This window comes from Mesocricetus auratus, unplaced genomic scaffold (genome assembly GCF_017639785.1).
Source record: "Mesocricetus auratus isolate SY011 unplaced genomic scaffold, BCM_Maur_2.0 Super-Scaffold_100042, whole genome shotgun sequence".
NCBI lineage: Eukaryota > Metazoa > Chordata > Mammalia > Rodentia > Cricetidae > Mesocricetus > Mesocricetus auratus.
In genome coordinates this window covers 4,441,873-4,455,688 of record NW_024429219.1, presented here as the reverse complement: position 1 = coordinate 4,455,688, position 13,816 = coordinate 4,441,873, and the positions used below count along the sequence as shown (strand labels likewise).

The 13,816-nt window shown below is 51.9% G+C and overlaps 1 protein-coding gene across 13 annotated transcripts in view; it reads right to left on the bottom strand.

Moving 5' to 3' along the window:
* Camta1 (calmodulin binding transcription activator 1) overlaps window positions 1–1,788 on the bottom strand; it is an 814,893-nt gene extending 813,105 nt beyond the window's left edge. For all 13 annotated transcript variants that reach the window (XR_005872882.1, XM_040734951.1, XM_040734950.1 and 10 more), the window contains exon 1: window positions 1,668–1,788. Coding sequence is in view for 12 of the 13 variants with exons in the window: in XM_040734951.1 (XP_040590885.1) it covers window positions 1,668–1,712 (45 nt within the window). In the remaining variant the exon portion in view is untranslated. The remainder of the gene's footprint in view (window positions 1–1,667) is intronic.
* Between the last annotated feature and the right edge of the window lie 12,028 nt (window positions 1,789–13,816).

The following is a 13,816-nucleotide window of genomic DNA, read 5'->3' as shown; positions in this document are numbered from 1 at the left end:
AAAGGAAGGTTCCGGTACAACAAGGAGCACACAAGCTACCTCTTCTCAAATGGCATGTGGGCGACAAGGGTGTCTACGCTCCCTATTCTGGATAGAAAGGCATATGGCTTCTCCTTACCCAGCCAACATGAATACAATTTGAGAAAATTAGAAAAAGTCAAGGTAACAGGCTCACTAAATATGGCTGACTGGGAAACAGAAGCCATAAGGAGGATATGAGTTCTTTCTCTCTCTCAAAAAAAAAAAAAAAAGCATTGGGAAGTTTATTTCCAAGAAAGATTCAAAGACTTCACGAGTGTGGGACGAATAAAGTATGATTCTTACTGCTCAAGAAGACAGGCATCAGAACACAAAATTCAAGGGCACATGTCCCCTTTTCCCAGTGGGGTGGTGTTAATCGGCGAAGGGTGCCCCCCTAAGATCCAAAAGTAGTGAACGGGAAGCAAGAAAGCAGTGATTCTCAGCTGAGGTCCCTTTTCACTCAAGTGGCAGGCACATCGGAAGCCCTGTCTGCCCTACATCTGACTGGGGCGCCCACCCTGGCCCAGACAGGGAACTCCAAGGAGAGAGACAGGCAGCTGAGAAGAAGAGCATTGGAGCGTCCGGTTTTGCCCACGAGAAAGAGGGCAACTGGAAGGGTATTGGGGAAATGAGCTCACCCTAGCCCAGCAAAGTGTGCGGAGAGTGTAGGGAGGTCTGGGGAAAAAAAAGTGTCTGCCTTCCCATTTAGAAATGACTTCAGAGCCGCACAGGGCCCCGCGAGCCACGGGGCGAGCAGAGAAGAACGCGGATAGCCCGAGTCCCCTTGTCCTGGCGAAAAAGGGTAAAAAAAAAAAAAAAAAAAAAAGCCGGCGTGCGGAGGTTCCGCAGGCCCCCGCGAGAGTGCCCGGGAAAGGGGGACAGGCTCCCACGGAGCCCTCGGTGCTCGGCGAGGATCGGGGTCACGGAAGGTAAAGGGCAAGGCAGTGCGTGGATGGGGAGACCCCACCCTCTCGGCAGTGAGGGCGCAAAGGCAAGAGAGGAAGAGCCGAGCACGCTGTGAGGGGCGGGGAGGCCGCACGAGGCCCCCCGGCCCTGCCGGGGGAGGGGTCGCCGGGGACCTCGGCCGAGGGGCGCTCGGCACGAGGGGGGCCCCCTGGCGGGGACCCGCGCGGGAACACCCCCACGCCGGCGCTAGGAGGCGCCTCGCGGCCCGAGGGGGGCTGTGGAGGGGAACGTCCGGCCCTGACGCCGCCGCGGCCGCCGGCACGGTGACCGCGAGACCCCGCGGCCCGGGGAAACTTTCCTCCCCGCGGCCCCCTCACACGCTGGCCGGCGCGGCGGGAATGCCCCGGGCCGGGTGCGGGAGGCGCCGCGGCTCCTGCTCCTGCTCCTCCTGCTCCTCCTTCCTCCTCCTCCTCCCTGGGCCCGGCCCCCGCCCCGCGCGCCCCCCGGCCCCGGCCTGCCGCCCCCGGGGCTGGGTGCGGGGCGCCGCGCTCCGCCGGCCCGCGAGTCACCTCAGGACTCGGCCGCGCTCCGCCCCCCACCCCGCCGGCGCCCTCCCCGCGCCCGCCGCGCCCCCGCGCTCGCGCCCCGCGCCGCCGATGCCCGGGATGTCCGGCGCGGCCCCGGGCCCGCCGCGCCGCCGCCACCCTGACAGCCCCGGGCCCCCGCGCTCCGGCTCTCACCTTCCGGCTTGTTTTCGGCAGCCATTTCCCCTCCGCGCGCCACATCCTCCTCCTCCTCGCGACCGGGACCCCGAGCGCGCGCCTCGTACCGCCGCCGCCGCCGGCCCAGCCACCCCGCCGCCGCCGCGCACCCGCCCTGGCCCCGCCCCGCGGCCCACGCACAGCGCCCACTGGGTAGTGCGGCTGCCGGTCACGGCTCCTGCGGCCAATCGGGCCGCACCAGGGGTCTCACTACTCTCCGGGAGGAGCGTCCTATCCACCCAGCCCATTGGCTGATCTCCACCGCACCGACTAAAGTGATTGGCCTGGAATCAACGCCCCCTCCCCACCCACTCCCTGGAAAACCCGCCCTCCAGACCTAAACAAAGCTTCCTAGTGGCCAGAGGCCGCAAGGACGGCCCAATCAGGACGAGCCTGACACGGAATATTTCCTCGAGGCCGAGACGTGGTGTTTTGATTGGGCGTCACAACAGTGTTTCCCAAGCCGTCCAGACCAATCAAAGGGGGGTTCCCGGAACTCGGGAACGGCTGTGGGAAGCCCCGCCCCGCAGCGTGACCGTCATGAGGAAGGCGCTCTCTCATTGGCGCGCCAGGGCTTTTCCCGCGTGCTCCCGGAGCTGAAGGACGTTCCCGGGGAAGCCGCTGCCGGCGCGCGGGGGTCCCGGTGTCTGTGGGGGAACACGCCGGATCTCCGGGATCCCGCAGCCCGACGGCGCTGGCGGGGGTCGGCTCCGTGGGGGGGGCCAGGTCGTGAGGCGCCGGGGCGTGCTGGCGGCGCCCCGAACCCTTCGGCCGGGAGTCCGGGCGTCGCTGCCCGCCGCGGGGGAGGGGCGCGGCTCCCGGCAGGCCCCGCCCCTCGGACTAGCCCCGCCCCTTCCTGACACCACCCCCCAGGTCCCCGCCCCCTCGGCCGGCGCTGCGTCCCCGCGGCCGCCCTCCGCGCTCCCTCCCGCCCCGCTTTGCGTTTCTCTGTCCCCTTTTCTAGAGGCTTAAAATACTGAAACTTTATTTTGGTCACGTTGTCCATGTGACCGGCGGAGCCGATGAGTCATAGGTGCCTGTCCCAAGCTGCAGCCGCGGATCCGGGGCTCGGAACGCTCGACCTCGGCTAGCCTAAGCCAGTCCCTCCCGGGCTCGCGGGCATTTCAGCCGGATTCCGGGCGCAGCTCCGGGGCCACACCGGGTGGATTCGCAAGCCACCCCACCCCACCAGGAGAACGGCAAAGTGCTGCGCCTTCTCCACGGAGATTCAGGGGTTCCGCACGTGGCCAGAAAAGGGAGAGCAAAGGATGGCAGGAGGGAGGAAAAGGGCAGAGTGCACGGACTCCTCACATGCACAGGAAAAAAAGAGGGGGAGAAAGGGAGGGGAAACCGCAGGAATTCTGCACGTGCACCCAAGGGAGCGTGGTTTAATGAAAAGCTGCCGAGCTCCGGATTTCTCTGTAAAGTTGCTCTGTTTGGTTCCTCAACATCTTTTCCCCACCGTTTGCTGCTAGCAGAAGCACTGAAAACTCGATGGAGTGTTTGGTCGGCAGAGCCAGTCTGTGCCAATCCTAACATGTGTTCCTTTTCTGGTGTTCGCCGCGGAGAATTGCTTAGGTTGTTCCAAAAATAAAGGTGTTCCAAAAGAATGTTTTGTGTTGTGTGCTCATTCTTCAACAAACTTTAATTTTTATGAGCCTCAAAAAAGGCGAAATTTTAACAATCAGGGTACAGTATTTTATCGATTAGCATTATTAATAGCACCTGTGTTGCCTCTGGAAACGCTGGTGGCGTTGTAAATTAGTATAACCCTTTCAAAAAGCAATTTCACGGTATGTATTAAAAGCCATAAAAACATCTATGTCTTTTGACCTGGAAATCTTATTTCTGAGATTCTGTTCTAAGGAAATAACCCCAAGTGGGCAAGCGCTCAGAGTGTGGAGATGGTCTTTGCTGTTCAATGTGTTTGTTACAACAAAAAAGGGAACGGCAGAGACTGGGGAGACGGCCCAACGGTTAGAAACCACATACCGCTCTTTCGCAGGACACCAGTCTGGTTCCCAGCACCACACTGGGCAGACCACAACTGACAGAGACCCCAGCTCCAAGATCACCTGCGCTCATGTGCACATCCCTCATAGATACACGCAATTTAAAAAAAGAGAGAGAGTGGGCACATCCCAAAGTGCTAGTGTTGGCTGATTGACAGGGGAATTGTGCTTAGCCACATAGCGGACACCGCACTGGTCACACGTCAAGGTGGACAAACTCACCCATTGCTGGAGGTGTTCACTTACACACGTAGTGGGATGGTAGCTAGCTAACACTGCATTTGAAGGCTAAGGACGTTAAGGAGAGGGCTTTGCCTAGCATGCATGACGCTCTAGATTTCCTTCCCCGGCACCAAATAAATCAAGCGTGGTGACACAGGCCAAGAACAGAACTCAGGAGGTGGAGACAGGAGGGTCAGAGACAGGAGAGACAGGAGGGTCAGAGACAAGTCAGGATCTCCTCCAGCTACATAGTTTATCTCACAGGAGTCACACACACAGACAGAATGGGCACACAGGATACGTTTTATAAATGACTGGTGAAAATATATTCAAGAGATGGCATTTAAGAGGTTCGGAGTGTCACTCTACTGTCTCTATTTTCTATAACATAGACACAATGAAGTTACATTGCTTTTATAATTGAAGTTAAAATCTCAGTGAGAACATAAGTTCAAGGCTTGACATGGTTGTTCATGCTTACAATCCAACACTAGGGAGGCTGAGGCAGAAGGAAAGCCTGGGGCTGGAGAGACGGCTGAGCAGTTAAGAGCGCTTTGTGCTCCTGCAGAGGACCTGGGTTCAGTTTCCAGCATTCACATGGTGGCTCGCAACCATCTACAACCGGGTTCTGGGAGATCTAGCACATCCTGGCCTCAAAGGACACTTGGCACAAGGTGCACATACAAGCATGCAGACAAAACAAACACATAAAATAAATAATGGTGATGATGAGATAGATTTGTTAATAGTGCACACGCGCACGCGTGCACACACACACCTGTAGTAGCAGATACTCAGGAGACCTAGGCAAGAGAAGCACTGGACCCATGGCCATGCAGGCAGCACAGTGAAACCCTGTTTTAAAAATGATGATAACAACTACATCTCCTGCATGCTACAGACACAGATGCTGTATGAGATCCTGGGGCTACAAGGAGCTCACAGGCTAACAACATTAACAGCAGCCTGGAAAAGTACAGTGAGAACACCGAAGAGAGCAACCAATGTCACCTGAACCTCCAGAAAGCGTCGCCATCGCCATCGCCATCAAAACCCTTACACCAGGCCAGCACAGTAGGTCCATGATAGGTCCATGAGACACAGGGTCTCCAAGGCTCTTTCATGGGACCTGCAAGGTCCTAGAGAGGTCCATGGGACAAAGGGGGAGGGAGGTCTCCGAGACTCTTTCAGGGGACCCACAAGGTCAAAGATCCTCCCACCTCAAGCCCTGTTGGTCTCTCCCGCATGCGCAGTGGAGTTCCACAACACAGTCACATGACACACCGTCACAGCGGAGTGTAAGCACGAGGGAGAGTGCTCAACGCTAGCACAACTCTTGCTCATCACGCTTTGTTTTCTCTGTACTGTTTTGGAGGCTGTCCTGGAACTCGATCTTGTAGACCAGGCTGGCCTCGAACTCACAGAGATCCGCCTGCCTCTGCCTCCCGAATGAGAGCTGGGATTAAAGGCGTGCGCCACCTCCGCCCAGCGATCCTTTGTTTTCTCTTGGAAAGTCTGGCTATATCTCATTAAAAAGCGTGATTTATGTTAACCCATCGTGGGTTTGTTATCCTTTATGAGTTAACTAGTGCTTTTTAAAATTTTTCTTTGTTTCAATTTAGACCATAACATCTAATTCAGCATTAACAAACTAACATAAGCCAAAACTCACTGAGGCCCTCTGTGATTTCAAGTATATAAAGAAATTATGAAACCAAAGTGTCATGGATTTCCTGAGCTAGAGAAAGACTGAAGCAAGTGGGGTTTACTTGAAAAAATTAACCAAGAGATGGGTTCTGTGTGTGTGTGTGCATGTGTGTATGTGTGCTTATGTGTGTGTGTGCGTGCGCGTGTATGTGTGTGTATGTGTATGTATGTGTGTGCGCGCACGCGCAAGTGTTTACCATGACACACATGAGTTGTTCAGAGGCGATCTTGTGGGCATCAGTCCCTCCCTCTGCTGTGTGGACACTGAGAACTGACCTCTATCTAGTCTCCAGGCTTCCGGCAAGCACCTTCAGTTTCCCAGCAATCTCACCAGCAATCTCTACCTTATCTTGTGAAGCAGCGTCTTTCGTTAAACCGGGAATTCACCGATTCAGCTGAATTGACTGGCCAGTAAACGACAGAGTCCTCCTGTCCCCGGTGCTAGGATGACAGATATACACTATCATGCCCTCCGTCTTCAGGCAGGAGCCGGGTATCAAACTCAGGTCCTCAAAGTTACACAGCCAGCACTTTGTTGTTACGATTTTGAGGTAAGCCATTTGCTACATTTGGTCACTATTTGCCAAAAAGGGAACCAGAACTAACCAGACCACTTCAGGCAGCTTCGTTTGCCTCTTAGCAATTAAAGCACAGAACAACATTAATGTTAGTCACCCGGATGCAGGTGAAGTTATTTGAACTACAACTGTAGACATAAAACCTTCCCACCTCATCCTTGAGTGTAACGCCTTAAACCCCCTTCTCCCCAGGCCCCGCCCCCACAGGAGTTCCATCCTAGTAGGAAGGTATCTCACCTTCAGATGCTGTTTTGAAATCAATCCTGTGTTTTGGTTTTTGGGGTTTTTGTTTTTGGTTTTTGGTTTTTTGTTTCGTTTTGTTTTTCCTGAAGGTTGTCTTTCGAGCCCAGCCCATTTCCCTGTCCTCCTCAAAGCTGTTGGTATGATGGTCTGGAGGATTACTAAGGAGAGTTGGTATGATGATCTGGAGGGTTACTAAGGAGAGTCGGTATGATGGTCTGGAGTGTTACTAAGGAGAGTTGGTATGATGATCTGGAGGGTTACTAAGGAGAGTCTGTATGATGGACTGGAGGGTTATTAAGGAGAGTTGGTATGATGGTCTGGAGGGTTACTAAGGAGATTTGGTATAATGGTCTGGAGGATTACTAAGGAGAGTTGGTATGATGGTCTGGAGGGTTACTAAGGAGAGTTGGTATGATGGTCTGGAGGATTACTAAGGAGAGTTGGTATGATGGTCTGGAGTGTTACTAAGGAGAGTTGGTATGATGGTCTGGAGGGTTACTAACGAGAGGTGAGAAAGAGTAGGAGGGCCTCCAAGTGAGGAACACTCAGGTAGGGAGGGTCTCTTGTAGCCCAGGCTGACCTCAGATTCACTATGTCGTTGAGGCGGGTCTTGAACTCATGATTCTCCTTTCCCCACCTCCCACGTGCTGGGACGACAGAAGTCCATGCCACTGCACCAGGCTGAGTCTCATGATTTCCAAAGTCAATAGTTGTAGGAAAGCAGGATTTCTACCTCTGCTTTTAGACCCAGGGAGAGAGCAGCTGAGTCCCTAAAAGGCTACAGGGGAGGGGCTGAGGGGCAGCGATAGTTAGAGGAAGGGGTCAAGGTGATGTTGGCATCTGCACAGCCTCCTTACACCTCCTCCCATTGTCCGATAGTGGGGGAGGCTCCCGGCAGTGGGCAGAGATGTAAGTGGCCCCAGACCACCACCACTGGTGGCCCATAAATCATCCAGAGGGCATCCAAGACATACCTAAAGCTTACCTCAGTCTTCCAAAGAAAAGGCACTGAGACGTTACCAGAAAATTACCTGTCAAAAGCCCAGCGTGGAGGATCATGCCTGTCATCCCAGCACTTCCAAGGCTGAGACTGGAGAATCAGCACCAGTTGGAAGTCGGCTGAGACTGCACTGTGAGACAAACAAACAAACAAACCAAAATCACCTTCCAGGTACCTGGAATACAGTGGGAGTGGCGGCGAACCAGACAGGGGCAGCCGCAGGAGGATCACAGAGTCAAGGCCAACCCGAGCTAGGGAGACCCTGTCCCAAAGAGCACAAACCGGATGGGAGGTCACTCAGTTGGAAAAAAGGTTTTTCACACAAGCATGAGAACCCAGCATCCAACAAAAGCCCAGGGTAGACGGCAGTGCGCCTGTAACCACAGTATCGGCGTCGGGGGGAGGCAGAGACAGGCAGATCACTGAGGTTAGCCAGGCAGCCTGGCCCAAGGACCCCTGAGAGATCCCTGAGTCTCGACAAGCAATGTGGACAGCTCCTGAAGATCAAGGCTGACTTATGGCCTCCAAGAGGTCATGTACACCCAGGCATTGTGCACCCACACGCAAAAACAGAAAGCTGAAAAAAAAAAAAGCCTCGGTGTGCCAGCGCTGTGGTGTCGGGTCACAGAGGCTCACCCAGGAGACACACACTTGTACGGCAGTAAATGAGAAGGGTGTGAGCCCAGCGCTGCCTCACTCTCTAGCCTTCTGATGTCCGTGATCTGTTTATTTTGGGTTTCCATGGGTGTTTGGTTGGGGATGTCAAGTTTGGGGTTTGTTGTGGGGGGAGGGAGGGAGGGAATGAGGGAGTGTGACTGCTCACGCTCCCCTGCAAGCACTCGGAGGCCAGGTGTCTTCCCTCCCTGCCCCTCTCCTCCCTCGTTGTCTCTCCCTCTCCCTTCACTCCTCCTCCTCCCCTCCCTCTTTCTCTCTTTCTCTATCCCCCCTCCCTCTCCCTCTTCCTCTCCCTCCTAGATTCAGTTCCTAGCATCCACATAGTGGCTCACAGTCATCTGTCACTCCAGTTCTAGAGGATCTAGTGCCCTCTTCTGGCTCCTTGGGCACCAAGCATACATGTGCATATACATACATACGAACACATGTACATATGTACCTATGTACATAAAGACAAACATTCATACACGTAAAATAGAAGTAAATAGATAAAAACAACAACAACAAATAATTTCTTTCCTATAGTTACCTTTGAGAATAGAGCAGAAATAAGCTGAGGGCCCTTTGTTTGATACAATTTAAATTTATTTACCACAAGCATTCATGTTTAGGGGCACTTATGACATACCAGATACCAGTTCCGTGTACCTGGAGATTCACCAAAACATGCTAAAATGCCTGCCCTGCTGGAGGGGACATTGAAAGACAGATGATACACATGTAATTTATGGTTGAAGGATACTAAGTGTTTGAAGAAAAATAGTGAGAAAGTTCAGTTTTGTGTTGTGGCTTGTTTTGGTTTTTATTTTTGCCTTTGTTTTGGAGAAAGTGGGTCGTAGGAGTTCTCTCTGAGTCCTGCAGGAAATAAGAGTAGCAGTTACGGGGTGGTTGGGATAATGTTCTGGACAGAGGAACCAGCAAGTCCAAAGCCCCAGGGCGTCTGTGTGTTTCGAAGACCCACAGTGAGGCCACGTGCCAAGAGTGTTTGCTGTGGATCCAGGGAGCAAGCTGACACCAGGCCAAAGAGCAACCAGCTCTCTGTGGGGATACTGGATTTTATTCTGAAGGTTCTAGGAAGCCAGCAGGGGGTAGGTCTTGAGCTCAGGGTATTATCTTACTGGTGCTTTTGAAGGATCCTTTTCCAGCCAAATGGAGATTGCACCCCCATGCCAGAGACAGAGAAACTAGGTAGGACCCGTGCTAACAACTTACCTCCATGTCCTAAAACAACTGAAGTGTGTCCTGTTACAATTCTGGAAGCCAGAGTCCAAAATAAGCTTCACTAGACCAAAATCACAATGTTGGCAGCCCCACAGGGTCACACTCTTTCTGAAGACTACAAAGGATCCTGGCTGGCCTCTTCCAATGCCTAGTGTGGGGTGTGGGGTGACCACATCCATCTTCTCTCTCTCTGTCTCTCTCAAGATTTTATTTATTTATTATGCATACAGTCTTCTGCCTGCATGACAGCATAGGGCACCAGATCTCATTCAAGGTGGCTGTGAGCCACCATGTGGTCACTGGGAGTTGAACTCAGGACCTCAGGAAGATCAGCCAGTGCTCTTAACCACTGAGCCATCTCTCTGACCCCCAATATCCATCCTCTCTTGGTCTAGCATCTTCCTCTCTCTCTTTCTCTTTCTCTCTCCCTCCCTCCCTCCCTCTCTCTCTCTCTCTCTCTCTCTCTCTCTCTCTCTCTCTCTCTCTCTCTCTCTCTCTGGGCAGTCTTCACATTGCCCTTTCCCTTCTGTGTGTGATAATTTCACCATCAATCTTTGCCTAGCTTTTTTTTTTTAAACAAGGTCTTGTGTAGCCCAGGTTGGTCTGTGTTTGTGCACCACAATGCCCATTTTATTCAGTGCTGGGGATCAACCTAGGACTTTGTCATGCTAGGCAGGTACTGTGCCAATTGAGCTACAGAGGACAGCGCTGAGGATCATCAAGGGATCATCAAGAAAATTTAGACAACGCCCCCATCTCAGGAGCATTAGTCACTTCTACAAGGAGCCATTCTCCAAATAAAATGGCGTCCACGGGTCCCAGGCAGGGAGAACTGGGCATCTTTGACCACCGTTACCAGATTTCCCACATCGGGAGGCAAGTCTTCAGCGAAGAACCAGAAAGAAAGGTCCGCAAATGCCGTGGACTCTGTGCCCTCTGCTGCCAACAGCTCAGCCGGCCGTTGCACTACAAAAGCAGGGCTGAACCATGTGTACAGGAATGGGCATGCTTACATCTCAATAAAACTTTATTTGCAAAGACAGGTGGCAGAAATTAAGCCAAGGAAGAGGGAAGAGAAGCCTTACCAGGGAGGTGGCTATAGAACGGATGCCTGAAAGGCAGATGCCTTGGGTTTTGCTGAAGACTTGAGATAAAATAGAAATGCGGAGCCGGGCGTTGGTGGCCCACACCTTTAATCCCAGCGCTCGGGAGGCAGAGGCAGGCGGATCTCTGTGAGTTCGAGGCCAGCCTGGTCTACAAAGTGAGTTCCAGGACAGCCTCCAAAGCTACAGAGAAACCCTGTCTCGAAAAACCAAAAAAAAAAAAAAAAAAAAAAAAAAAAGAAATGCGGGCTGCGGAGACGGCTCAGCAGTCAGGAGCGCTCGCTGCTCTTGCAGAGGCCCTGGGTTCAGTCCGCAGCACCCATACCGAGCAACTAATCGCCACACGTAATTCCTGTTCCGGGGAATCTGATGCCGTCTTCTATTCTCTGTGGGCACAAGCACATATGCGGTGTGGTGCATATATACTGCATATATACATGTAGGCAGGCACACCCATACACGTAACATGTTTTTCAGCTTTTTTTATTTTATGCATATGAGTGTTTTGCCTGAAAGTGTGTGTGTGTGTGTGTGTGTGTGTGTGTGTGTGTGTGTGTGTGTGCATGCGTCAACATGGACACACCTGGTAGGCTTTCAAATGTCAGAAGAGAGAAGAGAACATCAGATCCCCTGGGGCTGAAGTTACGGACAGTTGTGAGCCACTATTAGATGCTAAGAATAAACCCTAGACATCTGAACGAGCAACAAGCATTCTTAACTTATGAAAACTCTCCAGCCCCAAATTAAAAAAATAAAATAGAGAAAATAAATAAAAATGCTTTGGTCCAAGGCTTGGCTCTTGGAATTTGGATTGTTTTGGTTTGCTGTTTGGCTGGTTAGTTGGTTGTTAAGTTGATTCTTTGGTTGGTTGGTTGGTTGGTTGGTTGGTTAGTTGGTTGGTTGGTTTTGAGAAGGGCCTCATTGTGGAGCCCTGGTTAGCCTGGAACTCACTGTATACATACATATACCAGGATGGCCTCACACAGATCTGCCTGCTTCAGCCTCCCATGTGCCCACACCAGACTTTATTTTTGTTTTTCTGATGGAAAATGTCATGTAGCTCAGGCTAACCTTGAACCCAGCAGGCAGCTGAGGATGGCTTTGAACTCCTGATCCTGCCTCCATCTCCTCCGTGCTGAGATGTCGGGTCTGCTCTACCATGCTGGCCTCAACATTTGAGAATTGGATCTGAACAAAATAGTCACCAGTGTGGCACTTAAACCCAGGGGATGAGGGCTTAAGTGAGAGTGAAAACCCAGAATTCAGTTTGGGACGTGCTACCAATTCCAAATGCCTTAGATATTCAAGTGGAAATATCAGAAAGCTAAAGGAGACTGTGCATCCGCTACGCAACAGAGTGTGGCTGGAGACACAAAACCAGCAGTTACCAGCATCCAGTGGTGTAACCCAGGAGGCTACCCAAGCTTTCCTCAGGGAGGTGGCGTGCACATTCACCTGTCACACTCTTCGGCACGATGAAAACCACGATTCTCCTGCCGATACCAAGTGAAGACGTGGCGAGAGTTTTCTTCAGCTTTTTAATCCGTGAGAGAACCTGAGAAGATGCTGGAGCTGACTCAGAGAGTTCACAGGACAGAGGTAGATGCGGGCAGGTGGAGACGCTTGTTAAGCTTTGCGAGATCGCTTAGTGACCCAGAAGGCAACAGCTGCTGTGTTTGGGATTGTGCTGCCCATGCAGGGAAAAAAAATTATTTGTATATGCGGTGTTCTAGTCAGCTTTCTGTTGCTATGATGAAACACCATGACCAAAAGCAACTTGGGAAAGAAAGGTTTGTTTGGTTTATAGATTACAGTCCATCATGGAGGGGAAGCCAAGACAGGAACTCAAGACGAGACCTGAAGCGGAGACCGCTGAGGACGGATGTTTACTGTCTTGCTTCAACCCACCCTTCTTGGACAACCCAGGATCACTTGCTAAGGGATAGCACCGCCCACAGTGGTCTGGGCCCTCCCACATGTGTTAGCAATCACGAAAAGTGCCACACAGACTTGCTTATGGGCCAGTTTGATCTGGGCATTTCTTCGGCTGAGGGTTCTTCATCCCAGATGACTCTAGGTTGTGTCAGGTTGACAGGTGAAGTTGACAGACATTACAGACAAAGTCTGCATTGACCCGTTTCCTGTTTCTGCCTTGTCTATAAAACAGCAATTAAAAGTGCCCCCGATAGAATAACACCCCCCCCAAACTGGAGAGTTTGATATAGTTACCTCTTTCTCATTCCCAAATTTCAGCCATGTTTGCCCTACACTACCAGTCAACAGCAATTAAGCATCTACCAGGTGATTGGCATTGCTCTGTGCCACTAAGACACAGCACCGCCGGGGTGGTGCCTCACACCTCTCATCCCAGCCCTCGGGAGGATGAGGTGGGAAGACCCTGAGTTCAAGGACGGCCTGTGCTAACTAGTAACACCCTTAACAGAGAGGCAACTCAAAGTAAAGTACATCATTAAACAGAACACATACCCCTGCTCTCCTGCTTCTTCTGTTCTGATGAAAGACCAGCATACACAATAAGTAGACTCCAGTCTATGTGAACACTCCATAGTTTATATGAGACACTCCACAGTGTGTGTGAACACTCCATAGTTTATATGAGGCACTCCACAGTCTGTGTGGACACTCCACAGTCTATGTGAGGCACTCCACAGTCTATGTGAGACACTCCACAGTCTATGTGAGACACTCCACAGTCTATGTGAGACACTCCACATCTATGTGAGACACTCCACAGTCTATGTGAACACTCCAGAGTCTATGTGGACACTCCACAGTCTATGTGAGACACTCCACAGTCTATGTGAACACTCCACAGTCTATGTGAGACACTCCACAGTCTATGTGAACACTCCACAGTCTATGTGAACACTCCACAGTCTATGTGAGACACTCCACAGTCTATGTGAGACACTCCACAGTCTATGTGAACACTCCACAGTCTATGTGAACACTCCACAGTCTATGTGAGACACTCCACAGTCTATGTGAACACTCCACAGTCTATGTGAGACACTCCACAGTCTATGTGAGACACTCCACATCTATGTGAGACACTCCACAGTCTATGTGAACATTCCACAGTCTATGTGAACACTCCACAGTCTATGTGAGACACTCCACAGTCTATGTGAACACTCCACAGTCTATGTGAACACTCCACAGTCTATGTGAGACACTCCACAGTCTATGTGAGACACTCCACATCTATGTGAGACACTCCACAGTCTATGTGAACACTCCACAGTCTATGTGAGACACTCCACAGTCTATGTGAGACACTCCACATCTATGTGAGACACTCCACAGTCTATGTGAACACTCCACAGTCTATGTGAGACACTCCACA